The 23,994-nt window shown below is 47.1% G+C and overlaps 1 protein-coding gene across 1 annotated transcript in view; it reads right to left on the reverse strand.

The window, feature by feature from the left end:
* TRAPPC9 (trafficking protein particle complex subunit 9) overlaps positions 1 to 23,994 on the reverse strand; it is a 542,263-nt gene that overhangs the window by 439,299 nt on the left and 78,970 nt on the right. The window contains exon 12 of the mRNA XM_055314325.1: positions 1,500 to 1,626. Within this exon, the coding sequence (XP_055170300.1) occupies positions 1,500 to 1,626 (127 nt within the window). The remainder of the gene's footprint in view (positions 1 to 1,499; positions 1,627 to 23,994) is intronic.

The raw sequence follows: 23,994 nt of genomic DNA on the forward strand, positions 1-23,994 counted from the left end.
CCTTCACACTGGATCCTCTGAGAAATTCCAAGTAATAGCAAGAGCACCTTTTCCCACCACGGGCTAGGCTTTGGGATGGGGCAGCTTGTCCACTGTGCCTGATGAACTATTCCACAAGTGCCCATCAAGACATCTTAAAATTTAAGGGTAGCCTGCTAAGGACTTCTGTACCTAAGAACCCTTTCTGTCCTCCCTCTCAGGGGCACATAATTTTCACCCTGGCAAAAAAAAAACCATTTCATGTGGCAGTGCTACCCCTGCCTCCAAGGAAATGCAAGGAGAAAGCAAATTCACATTTATCAAGCGCTGTACCACAGACTTCTACGTGTTCTTTTCCTAATAACCTAATGCCATAGGTTTTAAAACTTCTTAAGCAAACTGATGCCCAGGGAGGTTGAGTGGCTTGTTCATGTGACTCTGTAGGCCCTCCTGACTGTACTGCAATGTTGAACAAAAGATGGGGAAAAACAGCCAAGCCAGGAGTGTTGCAGACATGGTCACATCTTCATCACGTGGTATCCTGCAGTTACAGCACTTCTATGAACAGCAAAATGTCAAATTTCCACTGCTTCTTTTCAGTCTTCAAACAAATCTTTCAGAAATTCTGAAACCATTTCATAGGATTAGCTTATAAACCCTTTTTAAGTATCCACTTTGCATGTGCCAAAAGGCCCTCACTCTCTAAAACCCTGCAAGACGTGAAGTGGGACTGGACACAGTGGCAGATACCAAGAGAGAGGGAAGCAGCAGGTGCTATGGGAATCCAAGGACCCTTCTAACCAAGAGCGGGTGGTGGACAGCAGGAGAAAGTATCAGGAAAAGCCTCCTAAAAATTGGGCCTGTAATGAGTCTGAAAGCATGAGCGTGCCCTTGATGGATTACAGTGGGAGGAGGAAGGATGACTCGCGGAGCGGGTAGAGCCTTTGAGAAGGCACCACACTACACACAAGGAGCTACACCCATTCCTGTACTGCAGGGGCCTAAGGTCTAAATCTACAGGAAACCACTGGAAGCTTTTAAGTAGAAGAGGCAAGGTCAGGCTCCGGTCATCACAGCAGAGGTCATGATGTGGGCTTTGGAACAGGGCACACCAGGGTTTGCATCTGTCTCCACCATCTGACAGGCACTTGATCATGGCAGTGACACAATGTCACTCATTTATACAATGCTACACTTCCCAGCGCTGCTGTGGAGATTTCATGAGATAATGAACCAGTACCTAGCCAATCCAAAACAGAATCTCTTGGGGCACCTGGTGGCTCAGTCCATTAAGTTCCCGACTCTTGGTTTCAGCTCAGGTCCTAATCTCAGGGTCGTGAGATCAAGCCCCATGTCAGGCTCCACACCGAGAGCAGAGCCTGCTGGAGATTCTCTCTCACTCTGCCCCTCCCTCACCCTCCCCCCCCCCAACTTGTACTATAAATAAATAAATAAAATATTAAAAAAAAAAAGGAAATTCTTGTAAAGATATATAGAAAACAACCACAGGCCCACCTTACCTGACAATGGGAAGTTTGGTGAAGGGCACTGGAGGCAGGGTAGGGCCACCCGGAAGAGTGAGGAGCTCCATCGTCCCAGGACATTTGCATGTGTAGTTCTCTAGGCTTTGAGTCACATCTTTCTTTTCTGAAGAGAAAATTTTTAAAAAGAAGGTTAATTAACAAAACTTAGGGGGCTCTGGGGTTTTTTGGGAGGGAGGTTGAGCAAAATAAAATTATTAATCGAATCCATGACAGTCCATTGAGTCCAATCTTCTGACAAATAAAGGGGCATTGATCGTAAGAGACAAAAAGAAAGAAGTTCTTGCCACTTTATCTACATAATCACTAGCAACAGCTCCATTTTGGGGACACGGAAAAAAAGGAAGTTATTGTCTTATACAAGGTTTCATTTCCCAAGAGAATAAATCCTTACCAAATTCCAAGAAAGTCAGTAGGCACACAGGACTGAAGAATCGGTGTATTTTATTACCTGACAAATATTTCTCCAGAAATTATGAGGTACAAGCAAAACACCAGGCCCTGTCCCCAAGGAGTTTAGTCCATCTATATAGCAGATATTTAAGGGAATAATTACAAGTCAACAGTTTGGTACAAAAAGAAAGCTTTGTGAGATCTGACTGTTTTGCTGTGCCCTATCCCCCATCCATTCCCTAGGAGAGGGAAAGAGATCCAGGGAATGCTTATTGCTCATGATGCATGCACAGACTTCGCACAGACTTCGTAGCACCCCAGGGCTCAAGAGCTCTGGAGCACGCTACACACCTCAAAATGCCTAATTACTCAGGAAGGTGGGCATTACGATGCCCTGTCTGCAAACAGGAATGCTGAGACCACCCGAGTTAAAGGGCTTCTCAAGACCTTGTGTTGGCGGGACGCCGGTGGTCTCCTCACTGGTCCCTTCAGAAGAATGAAGGGAAAACAGGAGGGAGGGGTGGAGGGGGAAGGGAGCTCACACCACCTGCTTCTGTTTGCTCTGCCACGGACTGCAGGGAAAGGTGGAGGGCTTGAGGACAGGGGGACACCTTGGCCTCAGAGGGACACCTCGGGAGCACTCCCATCCAGTGAGGCCTGGGGCAGTAGAGTCAGACCCACGTTCAGAGGAATGGCTTGTCCCTCCAGTGGGAGGCACAGCTGGTTGACGTCACTCAACCTCTCTGAGCCAACTGGGATGGAAAGAGGGAAAGCAGTGGAAAGCAGTGACTGGCAGACGGGCACGTGGAGTGCAGTGAGATGGGGAGACCTGAGAGAAAGGTGACAGGGTTGCCAAAGAACAGGCAAAGACTGCGAAATGAGGCCAGTGCTCCTCGAAGACTGGGGACCGGAAATAAGAAATATCCAGGCAAGGACACACATTTTCGCTGGGAAGCTGCTGCCACAGGCATCTCCTGTGTCTAGGCATCATCCTCGGGGGAACACCAGGGCAGGAGAGCAACCGGAATTAACTCTGCATATAGCACAGTAATGTTAATCTGCAAGATGAACAAAATTTTTTAAATAATGAAATCATCTTCAATGCACAGATGGTGAATCTCCTGAAGGGCTCCAGCCGACAGCGTGCAAATGACCTAATCTGCCTAGTGTTACATGCAGGTCTAGGTGCCTTAGTAAGTTGAATTACGCCCTCTCAGTAAGCTCTGCTAAAATGAAGATGGAAATGAATCTACTCGTGAAGCTTAGTTCCACCTGCAAGGCTCCTACGTTCCTTGGCTTAGCTACAGGTTGGCTTTCCCACAGAGAAAGTAAGGTACCCCGTGAGTGCCCGGAGGTAGGCTGAGCAGCTGCAGGCTCCTCCTGCTGGGCCAGGGAACCCCTGGCCTCTGTGTCCCCACTCCTCCTTCAGGTCTGGTCATTCTCAACGTGGGGGAGGAACCTGCTGCAGGCGCCACCAGGGCTCTGCAGAAGTCAGGGCAGTGGGTGAACACCTCAATATCCACTCGTGCTCCCTGTCAGCGGGGCCCTCCCCACCAGCTGTGCCAGGTGGCTCCAGTCAGACCGACCTTATCCTTATTCTCCAGCAGCTGAAATGCTACTCTTCTGCTGAGGTGGAAGGTCACCTGCCCCAGGACCTGGGGAGGAGATGTGGGGATGTCCTCAGTTCCTGAGACGACTATCAGCAAACTCTCCTGCTCTTACCCTTCCCATCACACTCATATCCAGAGCGTCTATGCCTTCTGGAGCTTCTGATCCAGAGTAAAATGCTTACGTCCAATTGCTGGTGTGCCCACCCACTGGCAAGGTCCCACCGACCTTTCTCCTCACAGACGTGAGCATCTGCTCCACGTTGTTGCCCAGAGTTGTTATTTTATCAAGGATTACAAAATGGTGACTCTGTGATTCTTTAATTTCTCCGTACCTAAAACCTAGAATTTGTCTATAAGGAAGGGTTTTTTTCCTCATCAACCAGTCGGTTACTCTGAAATACAAATGATACCATAAAGAGTGTTAGTGAACTGTTGAGGCTTTCCCTCTAATTTTTTTTTTAAGATTTAATTTATTTATTCATGAGAGACAGAGAGAGAGGCAGAGACACAGGCAGAGGGAGAAGCAGGCTCCCCGCAAGGAGCCCAATGTGGGACTCAATCCCAGAACTGCAGGATCACGCCCTGAGTCGAAGCAGATGTTCAACCGCTGAGCCACGCAGGCGTCCCAAGGTTTTCCATGTATTTACTGGAGTAAAGAACTACCTCCAGTGATGACCAGAGTGTTATATAGGACTTAGGATCATTACAAATTGGTAGATTTTTACATATTTGGTATTCAATTGATTGCCATTACACTTTTTTGATATTCAAACACTCTATTTTTGGCCAGTGGGAGTCATGTGTCCTTTAGATAAGGCCCCATTATTCATCAACAGCTTGCTCTTTCTAGCTCATTTTTAGTCCTAGACCTGGAATCAAACCATTTCTCAAGAAGCCCTGGATCCTTCTAGTGTAAAACAGTGTTCAGAGATCAGAATCTGGAGGCCGGGGGTGCTCATCGCTGCTAGATTCTCATTGTCTCTCTAGGTATTGAAAAAAGAGTCAACTTAGAAAAAAAAAATTTTTAGAAAAATAGTAACTTATTTTTCCTTTAAATTTTAAGGTTTACCAGCTAAAAATACAGTTTACTAGACTACAAGTTCCTTAAAGGGAGAGAGTCTTATCATCTTTTCTGTTACCCCTTAACTTGTTAAGAGTGCTCAGAGGACAGAAGGTGTTAAAGGATGTAGGTGTCTGTTGGTTGGCTGACCTTACTTATTTAAAAAGGCAGAACAGAATCATTCTTTGTTCAAGAGTGAAATAAAAGAGGGTGGCTTGAGCCTGGGTGGCTCAGTCAGTTGAACAGCCGACTCTTGATTTGGCTCAGGGCATGATCTCTGGGTCCTGGGATCGAGCCTCGCGTCAGGCTCCACACTGAGCATGAGGTCTGCTTAAGATTCTCTCCCTCCCTTTGTCCCTCCCCCGTTCACTCAAGTACGCACGCTTTCTCTCTCTCTCAAAGAGTAAAATAAAAGAACAGAATGAACACACATCCTCTCTCCTCACAGTGCAGACCAGCAGCCACAGAGTCACCAACAGGTGTCCTGCAGTCAGGATAGTCTGCCTGTTAACTCTCCGGAAACTGGAGCGATGCCCCGGGTACCACCCGTCACCCTCACCAGGGCCACTCCTTCTCCAGGTGCCCCTTAGCTGGGGAAGCACAATGTTGCAAGTGCTTCTACTTCCACAAACAAGAGCAGAAATCAGCGTCTGAGGCGCTCCGCCACTCAACGACTGCTTATGTCACAGTTTCCTCACTCATCAAGTTACTGCTTCCCTGTCAGTTTTTTCAGCCAGCACTGAATTCACTCACCCCTGCATTCATGCCTTCAACCTGCATCGAACATCCACTGCATGCCCATGGCACTGAGCTGGACTCCTCCCACGGAAGCGCTGTGGGCTTGACGTATAAGGTGTCCACTTCAGTGTCAAAAATAGAACATCATAGGGATCCCTGGGTGGTGCAGCGGTTTAGCGCCTGCCTTTGGCTCTGGAGACCCGGGATCGAATCCCACGTCGGGCTCCCGGTGCATGGAGCCTGCTTCTCCCTCTGCCTATGTCTCTGCCTCTCTCTCTCTCTCTCTCTCTCTCTCTCTCTCTCTCTCTCTGTGTGTGTGTGTGTGTGTGTGACTATCATAAATAAATAAAAATTTTAAAAAAATAGAACGTCATAATTTCTCGTAAATGACTTCACAGAAGTCGGATCAGAGTCTGGGAGAAGAGCATGTAGGAAACCTGATTTTGCTAAGGCTTCATAAAGAAGAAACAACATTTGGTCTTTGTCGAGGGCCACAGGAGTCCAGAAGCAAACGCCGTGAGTGCAGTGCTTGGAGGTTTTGCTACACTATAGGGAAAAAATGACAAGTATAAGCACATATGGCTACCGAAGAAATCTGATGTCTGAGGTCCACCAGTGGGGGGTGAGGAGAGTAAGGACACAGAAGGAACACTAATACAGCATTACAAGCTGTATGTATGTAAGAAAACCTGGCAGTGAAGCTGCCTACGGCACGTGTGAGAGGGAACAAGCTAAGACGGTTAACCTCAGAAGGGGTGACGGGTGCAGGCAGCAGAGGGGCTCCGGAGGAAGACAGCAAAGCTGTAAGTGCCTCTGGCTGCAGTGGGGATGAGACCCTGGCTTTGCAGGGCAGCAACTGCCAAATATTTCACACGCGCCTCACATGTGTGTCCCCTCTCTGTGACGTTTGGTGCGGGGACCTCACTGCTGGCAGAGGAGGATGAATGCAGGTTTGCCAGGCAGACAAGGAAGGCTCCTGTCCAGGGAAGGAAAGTAGAGATGCTCAGAGACAAGAAAGAGCTGGGGGGAGAGGAAAGAGGTGGCGGGGTCTATGTAGTTTGTCCTTCCTGCCATTAGCAGGGACCAGTGCTGTTTCAGGACAAACTCAGAGCTACCTAAATATGTGCAATCATTGTCCACAATTACATGTTCTGAGCACTTACCATGTACCAAACATCGTAGTAGGTTCTCAGACTACAGAATCTATAAGGCAAGAGATATGGTATATAACAGAACTTCAATATATTTTATCCAAATAGGATGCAATCATCTCTCACAAAATTCCTGCCAAAAAGGGGGAAAGGGTGGCATCATTATCCCCCTTTTGAAGGTGATAAACAGCTCAGTGACAATCTGGGCAATGTGACTGTGAACTGATATGAAATGCCACCAAAATAACCATTAATTTTCAAGTGTAATATTAACATTATGGTCATACGAGAAAATGTCCTTTTTTTAGCAATGCATACCAAAGAACAAAGGTATGAAATGAAATGATGTCTTAGGGTTTCTTTAAAATAATCCAGCAAATAAAGAAAGCAAGAGATGAAGTAAATGTATAAAGATCTTACTAACCATTGGCTGGTGATTGGTGTACAGGAATTCATTTTATTATTCTTTCTACCTTTATGTTTGAAAATGTCTCACAGCAAAAATATTTAATGAGTCTGGAGAGATAAAATGATTTGTTCAAGAGAGGAACAGAGTTGGGATTCCAATTCGAGATGACAGCAGCTTCCTGCCCCCCACATAGATCAGGCTCGACCACCAAAACCCAGTATCAGGACAACACAAACAGAAGAGCTCGAGGTCACAGTGGTACCAACCTGTGTTCCACATGCCAAGCTGGAATGAAGCTTGTGATAGACCCAAACATTCTCATAAGCATATGATTTGGTCAGAGGGAAGTGATGACTCCTTAATTTATTTCACTAAAAATCAACTGCCTTACTCTGCTCTGGCTGCCATAACAAAAATACCATAAGCTGGGTGATTTAAACCATAAATCCATGTTCCTCACAGTTCTGGAGCTGGGAAGCCCCTGGTGAGAGCCCACATCCTGGTCTGCAGCATGCGCCTTCCCACTGTGCCCTCACATGGCCTTCCTCTGCACGTGTGCACAGAGAGAAAGAGGTCTTGTGTCTCTTCCTCTCCTTCTAGGGCATTAATCCCACCAATGAGGGTCCTATCCTCTAGACCCAGTGTATACATGATCACCTCCCAAGGCCCTTACCTCTAAATCACACTGGGGATTAGGGCTTCAACATATGACTTAGGAGGGGAACACATCCATTCATCCCCTAACATCACTATAAATTTTGTCCAACTTTGATCAGAACACCCAACAACTATGGCAGTCAAACTAGAGCACCAAATGCCCTCGAGAGTTATTCTTTGTCCCAGAAATTAAAAAAAAAATCATGCAAGAAGAACATCTGTAAAGAAAGCCTAACTGTCACCTAACTATATTATTTCTTATAGAAGCAGAAAATATGATCACCCAAACTTTTGACCATAAAAAAACCACAGGCCATTTGCCATTTCATGAGCTGACACTGGCATAAAACCAGCACATCATGATTTCACAGTTTAGCTATTTATGTTCCTTCTAAGTCATGATCTGAGACAATCATTTTAGCAATAGGTCAGTTGTAATAGTCTAAATAGGTAAAGAATAGAAAAAGTACATTTTTTCTTCCAAATATGAAAAAAAAAAAACTAAGGAAGAAGAAAAGAATACAGAGTTTTAGAGGTATGGCCTGATACTATTTGAAATTACACTTTTAGAATCAATTCTGATGCCTCCAGTTACAGAAATAAAAACCAAGTTCACCTTGGAACTGCTTTCCTAAGAATAGTATTATTTATCTTTCAACATTATAATGCTGAGATTTCTTGGGGGTTCCCAATAAGCAGGCCCCCTTTTGCCCACCTCATTTTTAAATAACTGAAAACAAGCAAATAGAAAAGATAAAGATGAAAGGTCATCTTTATCAGCGATAGAGCCCATATTGAAAGACAGGACATGGTTTCGTAGAAAGTGCAAGTCCTCACTGACAAGTGTCCATCCATGAACAAATAAACAAAATGTGGTCTATATATAAAAGGGAATATCATCTAGCCTTAAAAAAAGGAAGGCCATCCTGACCCTGCCACAACAGAGATGAGCCTGGAGGGCATGTGCTCAGTGAGGTAAGCCCATCACAGAGGGACAACTACTGCATGGTCCGACTCCTAGGAGGACCCCAGAGCTGTCCCGTTCATGCAGACAGAGTGGAGCAGAGTTACCGGGGCTGGGGGTGCAGGATGGGAGTTAGTGTTTAATGGCACAGAGCTTCTATTTGAGAGGAGAAAGAGAATCCTGGAAACAGATGGTGGTGGTGGTGACTGCACGACAGTGTCACATACACAGTTCCATGGAACTATACATTTAGAATAGTTAAAATGGTAAATTTCATGTTATGTGTATCTTACCATGATTAAACAAATCAATGAAAACCGTAACGATGATATTAGTGCATGCCAGGTGTGGCACGGGCCCTGGGACACACAGCTGTGTGGGCGTGAGCAAGGGCGCCACAGTCCAACTAGTCTCCCCACTATTTAGGAACGAAGAGACTTGGCCAAGCAAGCAGATATGGGTGCTGATGGGGTGGCGGGGCCAAGAGCAGGAAGAGCAGGGGCCTCAGGGCTGGGGGCACCGCAGAGACACCATGTGGTATGGGAGATGCAGGCCAGTGACCACAACACCCCAACACAGAGCTTCAGACACACAAAGTCTGAAGTATGGAGGAGCTGCCCAGAAGGACAAAGAGACCCAAGATGGCTGGATGGGGACAAGGCAAGTGCACAGGAAGAAGTAGGGTCCCGAGTGCCATGACAATCACCAGAGAACAGAGTGTGTGGGTGCCAACAGAAGACTGGAGGGCCTGTGCACAACATTCTGGGAAACACAGAGGTCAAGGGCAGGGAGAAAAGGAAGAAGCAGAAAATGAGTTTGAAAAGAAACAATGCTAAATGTTCGGGCTGAGACTCAAGAAGCCAAAAGATGAGTGTTTGTGCAAGAAGAGAAATGGGGGTGAATGTGGCACAGAGCCCAATGAGGACACAGAATGAAAGGCATCGTCACTCCTGGGGGGGTCAGTGGCACGTGTCCCCATTGAAGAAGAGACTCTGGCAGGCAGGGGAACCCAAAGGCAACCATTCACAAACTGGCAAGAACTGAGAAGGTGGCGCCAGCCCCCAAGCCAGGAGTAGTGTGCAGACTGCATCCAGGCAGTCTGCGGAAGAGCCAGGCTCCATCAGGGACAGCCACCCGCACTGCCGCATGGTTAGATACTAACACTTACCCAACAGTGAAATGCTATCACCACCCCACTGCAGGTTCCACGACAGGATACCTCATTTCTAAGCTCACGCAGCTCATGAGCAAGGCTGGGTCTCTGAGCCTAGGCTTCTGAAACCCAGTGCTCTTTCCACCATATGGAGTGACTTCCTTGGGCATCACTGTGCCCATTTCACAGAGAGGGAATCTGACGCTTCAGAAGGCCATATGAATTTCCTGGGCTCGATCAGTAAGTGGCTAAATTACATTCATACTCAGAGAGATAAGTTCAAAGTCTTTGTTTTTTCCATTTTGTCACACTACCCACCCACACTGCCCCATAATGTGAAAATATAGAGGAAAATACAGATATCTTGAAACAGCCAATCCAACATGTCCAGCAAGGTGAGCATCTTACAAAGCAAGAAAAACCAACTTAGCTTTTCTTCATTCTGCATATACATCCATGCAGAATAATGGTCCAACTACAAAGGTCAAAACGGTCTCATGTGTCACCACGATAAAGATTAACGATCTGTCCAAACAGCAGATATTGAATAAACCCTGACACATACCAAGAAAACAAGCCCTTCCTTAACAGACTGCTGATGGACGTCGATAAACCTGCCATGAGCAGCTGCCTCCTACCTGCATAACTCCGTTCTCGTTTCTCACTTGATTTAGATAGTGGCAGGTCAGAGACTCTGATAAGCAATCATTCGAGTACACCAGGAGATTAAATATTTTTCCTGTTCTTTCCAAGTATGTACACATGTTCTTCCAGGTGAAAGGCAATTATGTTAAGCCACTAGCTCGTTATACCACCATCCACTTAAAGCACTACCTAGAAAATATTTAAGTATCTCTAGAGATCTCAATAAAACACCCCAAAGGGGAAATTATCTTAAGAATAAAGACTTAATAAATAATTAGAAAGAATCATATCATATCTGTAGATACAATTATGAAGTAATAGAAAAGCTACGGTACAGTAACAGTGCAAACTTACACAATCATTAACAATGAGATTTACAAAGAGTTTGCAATAATATGGAAAATTTCTGTTGAAACACCCGGGTGGCTCAGCAGTTTAGCGCCGCCTTCAGCCCCGGCCGTGATCCTGGGGACCCGGGGTCGAGTCCCACGTCCAGCTCCCTGCATGGAGCCTGCTTCTCCCTCTGCCTGTGTCTCTGCCTCTCTCTGTGTCTCTCATGAATAAGTAAATAAAATCTTAAAAAAAAAAAGGCTCCTAAAAAAAATTTTCTGTTATGTGCAAAACCAGGATACAAAACTATATTTATAAAATCAATTCAGTTTAAAAATAAATCCAATTTAAAAAGAATAGAAAACAATACCAAAAAAACTACACTGAAATGTTAAGTGTTGATCCATGCAGGATTATACATAATGTTTTTTCTGTTTATGTTTTCCAAGATTTCTAAAATGAGTATACACTATTTGTACAATAAAATTAGTTCAAAAATACTTAGAAGTGAATTTTCAAAAGCAGTTTTATAAAGAAAAGCCAGGGTTTGTTTATAACTGCTCCTCATGCAAAAAGAAGACAGCATCCTGGGGCATCCGGTGGTGCAGCTGGTTGGGCATCTGACTCTTGATTTCCACTCAGGTCATGATCTCAGGGTCATGGGATTGAGCCCCACATCGGGCTCTGCACTCAGCAGGGAGTCTTCTTGAGTCTCTCTCTCTCTCCCTCTGCCTCCCCACTGCCTCTCTCTAAAATAAAAGAAGGAGGAGGAGGGAGGAGGAGAAGGAAGGAGAGAGGAGAAGGAGGAGTAGGAGGAGAGGGAGGAGGGGGGAGGAGAAAAAGAAGACGACGACGAGGACAACAGCAGCACCACCCTGAATGCTGTTCTCCACAATGCTCAGAAGTGCCACCGCAGCAACCGACATTTAATGGGGACTGACCACATGCCTTGCACTGTGTCTAACACTTTACATATACTATCTCATTAAATCGTCCCCAAAAGCTTATATAAGGGAGCTTTCCCCTGTCATTCCGATTTTACAGATGAGCAAACTGAAGCTTGGGTAGATCTTCCTCCTAGTCCAGTGATCCTTTCACTTCTCCATCAGGTTCTCCCTTGTAGCAAAGGGCATCGTTCATCTAAAACCATCCCATATTTCACTCAACAGTCCTTTAACCAACAAATATTGGGTATCTGCCATGTGTAAGGAAGATCCCTACCTTAGCCATTCAATTGGATTACCACCTCTTCAAGGACATCATGATCCCCTAACTCCTTAGTCTCCTACTATGCCTGGTGGAGATTAATGGAGATTAATGGAGATTAATACACAGTAACAAATAATTTGTTAGCTGTTAGTAGTAAAAGGCATTTGTTAAAGTAAGAGGCAACATAAATTAATTCAGTTCCTCATGTATTGATTCCTTTCTAGGTAAAACCACAATCCAGAAGGATGAAAGATCAAAGATGAATAAGGTATTGCCCCGTCCCCAAGGAGTCTGTGATCTAATGAGGGAACCAGAGCAAAATCACTCTCAGGACATAATGAAATGATGCTGAATTGAGAACTAAATAGGTAAGGAGGAGGCAAAGAGGGGCAGCCCGGAAAACGGGGAAAGTAGGAGGACAGAGCACTCTAAGATAGGAACAGCATGGAAAATCACATGGCATGCGTAAAGAACAACAAAAAAGTCCAATATATAGGAAATACAGATTATGCAGATGGAAGTGAAGTGAAATTAGGCTAAAAAGATGGTTTAGATCTGAGACTTTATTAAGACAGGAGAGTCAGTCACTGCAGCTTTGCAGGGAACAGAAAGATGTGACTTTGCTTGCATTTCAAGGAGATACTTCTGGCTTCGGTGTGAAGAAGGGATCATAAGAAGAGCCAGGAAGCAGGACATTGTTAAGAGTCCAAGAAATAGGTGCCGGAAGTCTGAACTATGGCTGTGACCATGGAAGGGAGGAGGGATCCCACATGAAAAAAAAACTCAAGCGTTAATAGATATAGAACCTATCCAAGCAGTTAAGAGGATGTAGGAATGGGCAGGACAATTTGGGGTCAACTCCAAAAGTTTTAAGCTTCCAAGAAGAAAATAGTGACACCCTCAAGGAAAAAACAATGAATTCAACTGGGGATATGGTGAATGCAGGACCCTAGGACATCCAGGGGACACTCCAGCTTTTATGAGGAAATTAAAGCCCAGAGATCAGGATTGGAAGTATAATTGTAGGAGAAGCAGCTGCAGCTCCATGCCAAGGAGGCAGGAAGCCGAATGCAAGAGCTGGGTGGACACCAAGGCAGGGATCACCACCATGGAGGGGGTGCAGTGCAAGATCCAGGGACCACAGCAGCAAGCCCATGACACCAGGGACAGGGCCGGGCACCTGCGGCGGGGAAGTGGAAGGAAAGGCTGAGGCTCGAGTGGCCTCCCTGAACCGCAGAATCCAGCCAGGAGAGAAGGAGCTGGGCCGTGCCCTGGAGCACCTGGCCACAGCCCTGCAAAAGCTGGAGGAAGCCAAGGAAACTGCTGATGAGAGCAAGAGAGGCAGGAAGGGCACTGAAAACCGAGCCTCAGAGATGAAGAAAAGACGGAACTCCAGGAAGTGGACCTGGGAGAAGTGGAGCACACTGCAGAAGAGGCACAGGGGAGGAGGGAAGGGGGGCGGGGGGGCCAGGGGCTGGTGACCACTGAGGACCACATCGGAGCGAGCCCAGCTGGCCGAGTCCCACCGCCGGCAGATGGACAGGCAGACAGGCAGGCCGGACCGACGCACCGGAACCCGAAGCGTCTCGGCGCTGCTGATGGCCAGCACTCTCAAGAGGGAGACAGACAACATCGAGATGCTCACGGATCGACTCCAGGAGGCAGAAACCAGCGCAGAGTTTGCCTGGAGCCGGGTAGCAGAGCTGGAGAGGCCCCGTGATGATGCAGAGGAGCACCCCGCGCGGCAGGGGCGGGTGCCGGCCGGCCTCCGCCTGACCGGAGACACAGAGCACCCGGGCCCCCTGACCTGCTGCTGCCGTCCCTGCGACCCCGGCTCCGCCTGAGGCCATCCAGCCCGCAGCCGGCCTTCGACGCCAGGGCTGACCTCTACCTGAGGCTGCCTCCTCCCGTCGCCTCTCCCGCCCCAACCCCTGGGTCCTTGTCACCAAACGGTCTCTGCCTCTCCCCAGAGGTCCAAGCTGGGCATGCGCCTGAGCACCTTCGGGAACAACGCTGAAGGGAATGTGAGCACAGATGCGAAGGAGTGACCATCTGTAAAACGTTCCGAGTAACCCCACAGTTGTGAAGGTGCTAGGCCCGGCCTCACCAGGGAGGCCGCTTCCCAGCTCACTGCACACCGCCCTCTCCACGGGGGAAGTGCCCGTCTGCCCTGCTGAGAGCCCAGAAAGGTGATTCCAGGACGAACTGGCCAAAATCATGCCTAGGGGCTTCACCTGTAAGGTTTCTTTGAGCACTTTTTTTTTTTCATCAGATGTGACCAAACTAAGAGGATGAGACCTCTCCCTGAGACCAACCGCTTGTCCTGTCTTTACCCCAACCACTCACAGAAAGGATCATGTTCCCCTTGTGCTCAGGTGATCACTTACTTGCTCTCCTGCCTCCTCGAAAGAAAAAAGAAAATTATGTGTTTTCCACTGATTTAGCCCCATGAGACAAAACTCCCCTCCTCCCCGTTTCGTGGGTCCGAAGCTGCCATCTTCTAAAAGTGCCACCTCGCTAGGCTTTGTATCACTTAGCACTGGAGAAATCTTGAATAGCTTATGCACAAAACTGCTTTTAAATTTTTTATTACTTTGAAACTTTGCTTCTTTAGGGTTGGGGCACATTGGCCACCCCATCTGGGCGCTATAGTCTGTGGGCGGGCAGTGTACTGATGTTTTAAAGTTTCTTTTCCTGTTCAATTCTTTTTGGTGAGGTTTCTGTGAAGTCTGTTAGGTATACACCCTGCAGCTCATCGGCTTAAAATGCACTCTCCTTCGGTGGCCTCTCCTTGGGAGCCGATTGGAGAAAGAAACCCATAGTGCAACCATTTTGATACTGAAAATTGACAAGTGTCTTTTTAAAATAAAGAACCAATCCCTCCCAAAAAAGGGGGGGGGGGAAAGGAACCATACCTGTAAAACCATGAGTAAATTTTTATTTTAAAAAGTGTATTTTAGGGACGCCTAGGTGGTTCAGCGGTTGAGCGTCTGCCTTCAGCTCAGGGCGTGATCCTGGAGTTCTGGGATCGAGTCCCACATCAAGCACCCCGCAGGGAGCCTGCTTCTCCCTCTGCCTGTGTCTCTGCCTCTCTCTTTCTGTTTCTCTCATAAATAAATAAATAAATAAAATCTTTAAAAAATAAAAGATAAAAGATAAATAAAAAGTATATTTTAACTATACCAAGAGCTTAACTCTTAAATCCCCAGCACAAATCTTCACAGAACATTTTAAATTTATACCCTCGTTGATCCACTTTGTAATTTGTTTTTTCATAACCTTGTTTTTCAAAATTCAAATCATTACTTTTATGTTATACTAATTTCATAATTTTTTAAACCAAAAATGTCTTTCCAGCTGCTCAGGTTTCTTCCCCAAGGACAAATATGTGAGTGAAGTAAATATACTGTGTCACATCCTTGAGGTAAAAAACCTTTCTGGTTTTATGACATGTGATCACAAATTACGATGTTACAAAAGATTTTGTTTTGCAGAGATTTCTAGCTCCCAGATCTAGGAGGAGCCTGCCTGGCCTCTGGGTCACCTGATGTGGAACTAGGAGCCACAGAGGCAATGTCAAAGTGATGACCACAGAAATATCTGGAAAATGCACAACATCTCTCCCTTCCTGCCTTCCCTCGGCCTTGTGACACAGTCAAATAAAGGCTGAGGGTCCATCTCCCCAAGAGAGAGGCCAAGAGAGCACCTGCCCCAGGCCAAGTTCCGACCTACTCTGACGCTGACAAACTTCTAACGCATTTTCTCTGGGCTGAGGAGCAAAGCAATGAGCTGGCGATCAAATGATGAAGCTGAATAAATTCAATCTGACATTTTTCCATTGCATCCAATCTTTGTCTTTCAAACAAATGACAACCATATCCTGGCTGACAGATCACCCCGGTACAGGGACAGACTAAGGTGTGGCATCTCCCGCTGGCCACGCAGCAAGGTGGGCCCGGTGCCTCGTCAGTGCAGGGCAAGGAGACAGCATTCAGTGAGTGCATGGCACAGAGAAGGCACAAGCCAACAGCTGTCAGGACCTTCTTGGGACTCAGAAATCCTCACTTAGCCAAAGCCTGGTCACGGTCTCCCTGCGCCTTGAAGGTGCTGCCCCTGTGAAAAGATAGGGAAGGGCACCCTAAGACGATGAATACCATCTGTCTCGGTGAGTGAGGAAATGAATCAGGATTCACAGGGGCAGGCCAATGACAGTGACCACTGGGGATCAGGAAAGCGGAGACAGAGCACTCACCCTGAGAAGGATCCCACCAGAAAGGTGGGAACAAACCTGAAAGGAAGGCACCAGGTCCGAGGCACACACACTGGCACCAAAGGGTCCCAGCTCTGCCGCATGCTGCACAGCTGCGGGCTGGTGAGCCCTGCCCCGGCCTGCAGAGCTGCAAGGGAACGCTAGCTGCATGCCTGTGGTGTGCCAGGTGTTGGTCGTGGAGTGTGGGGTGTCCGTCACCCTACCGGAGAGATGAGCGAAGTTTTCAAGAGACTGAGAAACCGCTCCTCTCATGCCACATCACATGAGGCCTCACCAGAGGGCCCTGCTCCTCCATCAGAGTCCCCGCCACAGAGTGGCCTCCAAGAGCTCCAAGCCCCAGCCAGAAGTGAGTGCCCCTTCCCGCCACCTACGATGGTCCTTTCCCCATCCTCCGGCACCTGCAACTTTTTATGTCATTGTTTCATCCTTTAAATCCATCAACAGCCACACAGACACCACTCTGCTCCTGACTCTAGAACACTCTCTTACCCCACTGCTGGGTTAGCCACACAGAGAGTAGAGCCTTGAGGTTTAGGAGAAATAAGTCCCTGGACCTTTGCATCTTCCTTGTTCCACTAAAATTATCCCCAAAAGTGCACAAAATATGACTGAAACATCAGGCGAGCCCATGGACACTTGGTGAGAACACTCATCTTCACAACGATGACAGTAACAGACACCACAGTCAGCCAGGCTCAGTCACCAGCCCTGTGACAGTTTCTTACACCATCGCTAGTGTGGGCACAATCCAAAACTCCTGCCTCTGCAGAGGTTTCAATGTACCACATAACACAGACCCCCAGCTCACAGGGGAACTGGTATTCTGCACTGGGGTTTCAGTATTCGGTGAATGGCATAGAGGATCTCCTCCCCTACAAAGGGGGGGTCATCTGTACAGATAATCACCCAGGGAACAGTCTAAAGAAGGTCTTTGCATTTTATCTCACTGAGGGATATGCCATTTCTTTCCCCCAAATAGATCTCTTGCCACTTACAAGTTGCTTAGTCAATATTAATTTGAATTTAACTCAATCTCTTTAAAAAAAAAAAAAAAAAAGATACACAGAAAAGCCTGCACCAATACCTCCTTCTTCTCTCTTAAATCAATGAAGCAGGACACCAGGGAGATGTGATGGTGGCATGGGCCAATCAACTTTACTCTGTCCACATGCTGCACATAGAAAAGAAACTAACAGTGATGCCTGGGGGGCTCAGTGGTTGAGCGTCTGCCTTCGGCTCAGGGTGTGATCCCGGGGTCCTGGGATCAAGGCCCACATCAGGCTCACTTCATGGAGCCTGCTTCTTCCTCTGCCTATGTCTCTGTCTCTCTCTCTCTCTCTCCTCATAAACAAATAAATAAAATCTTTAAAAAAGAGACAGAGAGAAGCTAACAAGTATGTACCACTGGTCATAAGAGACTGCGCAGTACACAGGGACTCATTTCAAATGAGTCTGTTCCATTTCAATTCCACTCCCAATTCTAAAAGGCAAGTGTTGTTACTTACTGCAAGCCATTGTGACCTCTTTGTGGGTCATAAATATCAAGCTAGTGGGTACTGACTAGCATCCCATGGGATAGAATAGGATGGATCACAGTTCATGTTCTGGGCTGAATTATGTCCCCTACAAGTTCGTATGTTGAAGTCCTTGTGCCCAGCAGGGTCCCAGGAATATGAATGAATTTGGAGACAAGGCCTTTGAAGAGGTAAAGTGAGGTCACATGGGGCCCTAATCCAATCCGACTAGTGTCCTCATGGGGAGAGGAGATTAGAACACGGACTCAGAGGGCTACTGTGTGAGGACAAAGGGAGAACGGGTCTCCAAGCCAAGGAGGAAGGCCTCCAGGGAAACCCTGCCAGCACCTCAGTCTTAGACCCCCTGCCTCCAAACTGTGAAAAAAGAAGTTTCTGTTGTTTAAACCACCCACCCTGGCACTGTTATGGCAATGGAGCTGGCTGATAGAGGACATCACACACAGCAGGAACAGATGTCACTTCATGAAACATTCCGATTTACAAGCAAAATGTCTGTCCTAATCTGGGTCATGGTCAATATTGTTCCAATGATTGTTGCAGTGATTGCAGGTGAGCCCAGGAAGGTACTGAAGATACTGGGGATGAGTCCTCGCCTTGATTCTCTGCTCCAGGAACGACATCTGCACGACGTGTGTTGAAACACTTCTGCACGTCAAAAGCAAACCAACAGTGACAATGACGGTTTGCTGAACACATACTATGTTTCAGACTCTTCAGATACGCGGTCTCCAATTCTAACACCAGCACGTCAAGGGAAGCACAATCCTCACTTTACTATCCAGAAGGAAACGGCCAGGAAAAACAAGGCAGCTGGATTTAGCGAGCACTGAGTGAGCCTCTGTGAGTCAGACTTTGTGCCAAGCTGGGGCTCGGGGGAAAGGAAGCCCCAGTTCCAGCTGTCCAGCTTCACACATGCAGTCTGCAGACGTGAAAACTCGTGATTAACATGCAACATGATGAGCACTGTTACATAAGTGTGGGGGGAAACTGAGAAGAAAGGCTTTTTCTGCTACCTGAAGGTGTCAAGAAAGATATGAGAGGTGGGCGAGGTTAGTGCTACATTCTGGGTAGTAGAAACCCTGAAGAGAAAGCACAGATGTGAAAACCGAGGCTCTGTTCCGGGAACAGCAGCTAAGCCCGGTGCCTCCACAAGGGGGTTGGGCCGGGCCAGACTGAAAAGCACACTGCAAAGCACACCAGGGACTTGAACTCTAGTTGTAGGGATGGGAACCTTGCGTGCTATCTCAGGGGAAGGCTGCTAGGGATAAATACCTGCTGTGGGAAGATCCCTTGACACTCCAGGTGGCCAAGAGGCAAGAAACGTCTTGGGAGACAAGAACATCCCTTGGAAGTGCTGCCATATTCTAGACCAGAAATGGTAGGCTGGCACTGGGCGTGGTGGACGGTGGCCAGGTGAACAGGACAGCAGGACGCCACTCCATGCTGACAGCTCACACCACCTGGGCCACGGTGTTCCAAAGAGGCTACATACAAAAGGACCTTTTGTGATTCCGCCCCAGGATGTTCTATTTTGGTTCATCTAAAACTTGGCAAATTAGTATTTTCCCATAACGACTAAATCCACTAATATATTTGGGATTTGACACACTGATAGTTTTTCTTCACCTCATTATTTTACATGCGTGGTTTCTCGACCAAGAATGCACTCTATTAGCAGGTACTTATTATGTTGTACTACACGGTATTTATCTCTTCAAACAGAACTAAAAGGAAGTCAAAAGCTTCCCTTCATTCTACCCGGTTTTGGTTCAACCCCTTCTGTCTATTTCTGAACAAACAAAAGGGATTATATAAACTACAGTGGAAACAAATTATACCCCTTTGTTGAGGAGCTCCCACATAACAGCTCATAAGCTTATCCTTCCTTCTCCCCACCCAGGTGAAAAATGAAATCCATTCAATCAAAACTCTCCAAGAAACCACATATGCCATCTGGAAAAAAAAAATACAAGGGGTAAAAAAGCATGTCAAGAATGGAAAATGTGAAGTAAAATAATATATATTACCTTGACAATTTCAAGATTATGGCCTTCCTTTTTGGCCAGAGTTCATACTGTCGTTCCTTACGCCTTGCTATGCAAAGCTAACGGGTAAAAACTCAAGTCTAGGGATCCCTAGGTGGCGCAGCGGTTTGGCGCCTGCCTTTGGCCCAGGGCGCAATCCTGGAGACCCGGGATTGAATCCCACATCGGGCTCCCGGTGCATGGAGCCTGCTTCTCCCTCTGCCTGTGTCTCTGCCTCTCTCTCTCTCTCTGTGACTATCATAAATAAATAAAAATTAAAAAAAAGAAATCTTATAAAAAAAACTCAAGTCTAAAGACTGTATGTGCTTCTTAATGGGAATAAGATACGACATGCAGAGTTTAAAGTCCAAGCCCTGTGTTTTAATCTGCTAGTCCATAATACAGGAGACTCATGACTGTTTGGGTCATGCCATTTTACCCAGAATCGCCAAAACCAAAATCTAGTAAAATGATGTATTATTTTTTAATACCATTTTACAATTTACTTAAATTAAAAAAATGTAAAGAAGACATATTAACATACCCATGAGTATAAAAGTGAGTGAGTATAAAAGTGAGTGAAAAATGCAATTCACAAAAAGTCTAGGATGGCAGTAAGCAAGAGCATGGGGGGGGGGGAAACGCAGAAGTGGGCATGTCCAGGCCTCATCCTGCCCCCAACACCACACAGTGCTGTGCCGGCTGCCCTGACTCCCTCACTGAAGACTTCTTTGCTGGTAAACCTGACTCAACGACTGCCAATTTTACGTCAGCCTCGGGCTCTCTCTTTTCAATAAAAGCATTTCACCAAATCGTAACTGTGACACAGCGTACATAGTTTTGCATGACTTTTCACATATATAGTTGTACAAACCACAAGAAATCTCATCAGGTGTCAGGCAACAAATCTGATTTGGGCAATGCTGCTCCCACAGTGCAGGGGTACTGAGGGCCCCCCTCTGAGGGTTCTATGCATTCACTGCCTAGCCAAGCAAATAATGACGGCAGAGGAGAAAAGGAAGATGCTGGTTTTCAGAGATAAGTGAAGACACAGAAGGTAAAAATACCCCACTAAGAATTTCTATATATCAGAGGCCATTTCTCAGCTCACGGAGCACACCTGCTGTGAGGGGCTCCCAGGGGTCCCGGTGAAGGGCAGACTCCTGGGCCTTAGGTCCAGACGGGACCCTGGAACTGGCCCTGCACTTTGTAGCTAGCTGCTGGCTCAGCAAGGTTCTCTTGCAACCTGTATTTCCCCTGAGGGCTAGGTGTAATTTGAACCAAATACCCTAATCCATAAGCAGCTAAGTACTACAGAAGAGAGGGATGAGCCTCCTGCTCCAAAACAGAGGAAGAAATAATCCGCACTATCTTTAATCCTCATAGCAGGCTCATGTGCCCATTTCACAAGCAGGAAAGAGGGGGTAGAAGGACGCTGGGATGACTTTCCTCGTTGGGCAGCGAGCAAACAAACACTGAGTGGGCACCTGTCATACATAGTCCTAGGTGTAGGCAGGTGTCTGCCCGGGACAGACAGATCCCTTCCCCAAGGAGCTCATGATCTAGCAAAAAGGGCGGCTAGTTGTAAAAAGCAGAGAGATACAGGGTGTCTGACCTCAGACTGGAGAGTTGCAGAAAAGGCAGTCGCACGAATATCTTAGGGAAACAAAGCAGAAAGACCCAATGCATGGTCCTGGACACAAGGTGGAAATGAGCTTCCCTGGAGAGACAGAAGCAAGAGCAACTATGGCTAAAGTTAAGTCAATGAACGGAGGTTGGAGGGAGACTGGTTTGAGGACCTAACAAGGGGAAAGTGATGGGAGCCTGTGGATGGTCTGAAGCAGAAAAGTGACAAGGTGGAGGACTATAGGCCAAGGAGACCCCTAATGGCCAGATGCGGCAGCTGAAGCCTTGCAGTGGTTTCCACTGTATCAGTGAGGGCACGGGTGGTGACAAGTGACCACCTTTCGGATCTGTTTAAGAGGTAAGACCCTGAGGACTTGCTGATAGGACTTAGATGCAGGTCTGATGTGAAGAAAACAAGTCAAGAATGCCTTCATGGTTTCTGGCCTCAGCAACTGGCCAGGCAGTGGTGGCCCTGGCTGGGATGGGGAGTGAAGATGGGGAAGGCAGTTAGTTTGGAGATCCGTGTGAGGAAAAGCAGAGTCCTGCTGAGACCCATCAGGAGAAAGCACAGATGGGGAAGAGGAAAGCGTTGAATGGACCCTCCCCGTGGACACTGAAGCCGCCAAGACAGAGCCAGCAAAGGTGCTGTGAGGGAGAGCAGGCCAGGAGCTGAAACCATGAAAGAGTGAGGAGGAGGAGGAGGAGGACCAGAGTATTCATAAACAACCCCAACCAAAGGAAAAGTAAGCTGTGATGAGTCCTAATGACATGCCCATACAAAGAGTGGGGGTTTCTGAAGGAGGACTCCAGAAGTAGCGGTAGGAAAGACTGTACCCCATCTCTAGGCCCAAGGTACATAGGGTATCAGGGCAGAAGCAGCAGCCACTTGAGAGGACAGCAGGGAAGCAGTGCCCCCAGGGACGAGCGGTTTCCCGGGGCACTGCTGGCATCGTGATAGGACGTGCCTTGTCATATGGGACCTGCCTGCCCCTACATTTGGCTCTTGTTCCTCAGACTACATGCAAATGACACGCATGGCCACCATTATACTGGAAACACTGCCACACATTTCCAAACTCCCACACTCAAGAGCCACTAGCTTGATGATATGAGAAGGCTAAGGGGCCATTCAGGGAGAAAACGAGGCTGAGCTCAAATAGGGAGTTCACGACAGCAGACTTTAAGTTCCTAGAGTAAAAGGACCTGCTGGGGGTGGTGGGGACACAGACTATATCTGTTTTCAATGTCAAGGTCTGCTGAGATCACCACCAAATGTTTAAAATATTTTCCTACTACTTTCAGCTTCAGTCCAGGGAAGCACTTGTGGGAGGCATCCTGACCCTTTAAACCTGCCTGACACCAGCCTGGTATATGACAGCACTGGACAGATTTTACAGTTAGCTGTGTATACATCCTCCAATGAGGGCTAAAAGATGGGTTCTAGGCTTGGTTTTTCCTGAATAACTGGGAGTCTCTGGGCAAACTACTGAGCGTCTCAAAGCATCAGAGACCTCATCAGCCCAGTGGCTAGGACCCTATCTGCCTCCCAAATCCAACAAATGAGAACCAAATGAGGCCAGAAACAGGAACGCAACCAGAAGACTGCAGAAGAGGTTTGTATGAAAAGCATACAATTAGTATATAAACACATAGGAAAAATACTCAACCTTGCCAGCTACCAAGAAAATACAAATTAAAACAATAAGGTAGCCTTCTGTACAAACTGAATCAGCAGCCCGGCTGCTAGCAGTATAATCAGAACAATGCTTTCAGAGGCAATTTGGCAATATGCTTTAACAGCAATAAAAAATGTTCAAAATGACTGATCCAATAAGCCCTCTCTGGATAAAATCTCCGTCCTGCTAAAAAAGCCAAAGATCTAAAGATGCTCACCATGGCATTGCCAATAACAGCAAAAACAGACCAGATAAAGAACTAAAAGCAAAGCAAAGTATTTATTATTAGCGCATTCAAGAAGACATGAGTGCCAACATGTATCGCTAGCTAGCTACAGGAACCATACCAGGTTCTCTCTGAGGTGATAAATAGGCTTCAAATGACTGTGAGGAAAGGTGCACATATCTGTGAACACACTGAAAGTGCACATTTCGAGTGGACGAATTATGTGGTCCAGGAATGAAGTCTCCAGAATTTTGTTTTTGAAAAGTGGAAAACAGGGGCACCTAGGTGGCCCAGAGGGTTGGGTGGCTATCTCTTGACTTCAGCGCAGGTCAGGATCGAGCCCTGCCTCGGGCTCTGCATTCAGCAAGGAGCCTGCTTGAGGATTCTCTCGCCCTCTGCCCCTCCCCCACCTGCTCATGCACACATGCACACATGCTCTCTCTCTCTCTCTCTAAAATAAATCTTAAAAAAAAAGACATGTATTATTCATGCATTCAACAATATGTGCATGCCAATCTGTGCCACAAGGTCCTGGGGGGAGTGGGGGGGAGAAACAGCCAGTTAGAGACCCTGCCCTCAGAGTGCTTGCAGCCCTGCCAGGGAGTCTGTCCATCAAATTAAAGCAATTGGCATATGGTGAGCCAGAAGGACTCCTGTGGGCAAGTTACATGCACCGGTGGGAACGCTGCAAAGGAACACAAGCTGGCCCCAAAGGACTAAGAAAGGCTCCATAGATAAATATACACATGGTGTCTACACAGAGATGTGAAAGATGAGCAAACGTAAGCCAAGGAAGGC

Source organism: Nyctereutes procyonoides, unplaced genomic scaffold (assembly GCF_905146905.1).
Source record: "Nyctereutes procyonoides isolate TBG_1078 unplaced genomic scaffold, NYPRO_anot_genome, whole genome shotgun sequence".
In the NCBI taxonomy this organism is placed as follows: Eukaryota; Metazoa; Chordata; class Mammalia; order Carnivora; family Canidae; genus Nyctereutes; species Nyctereutes procyonoides.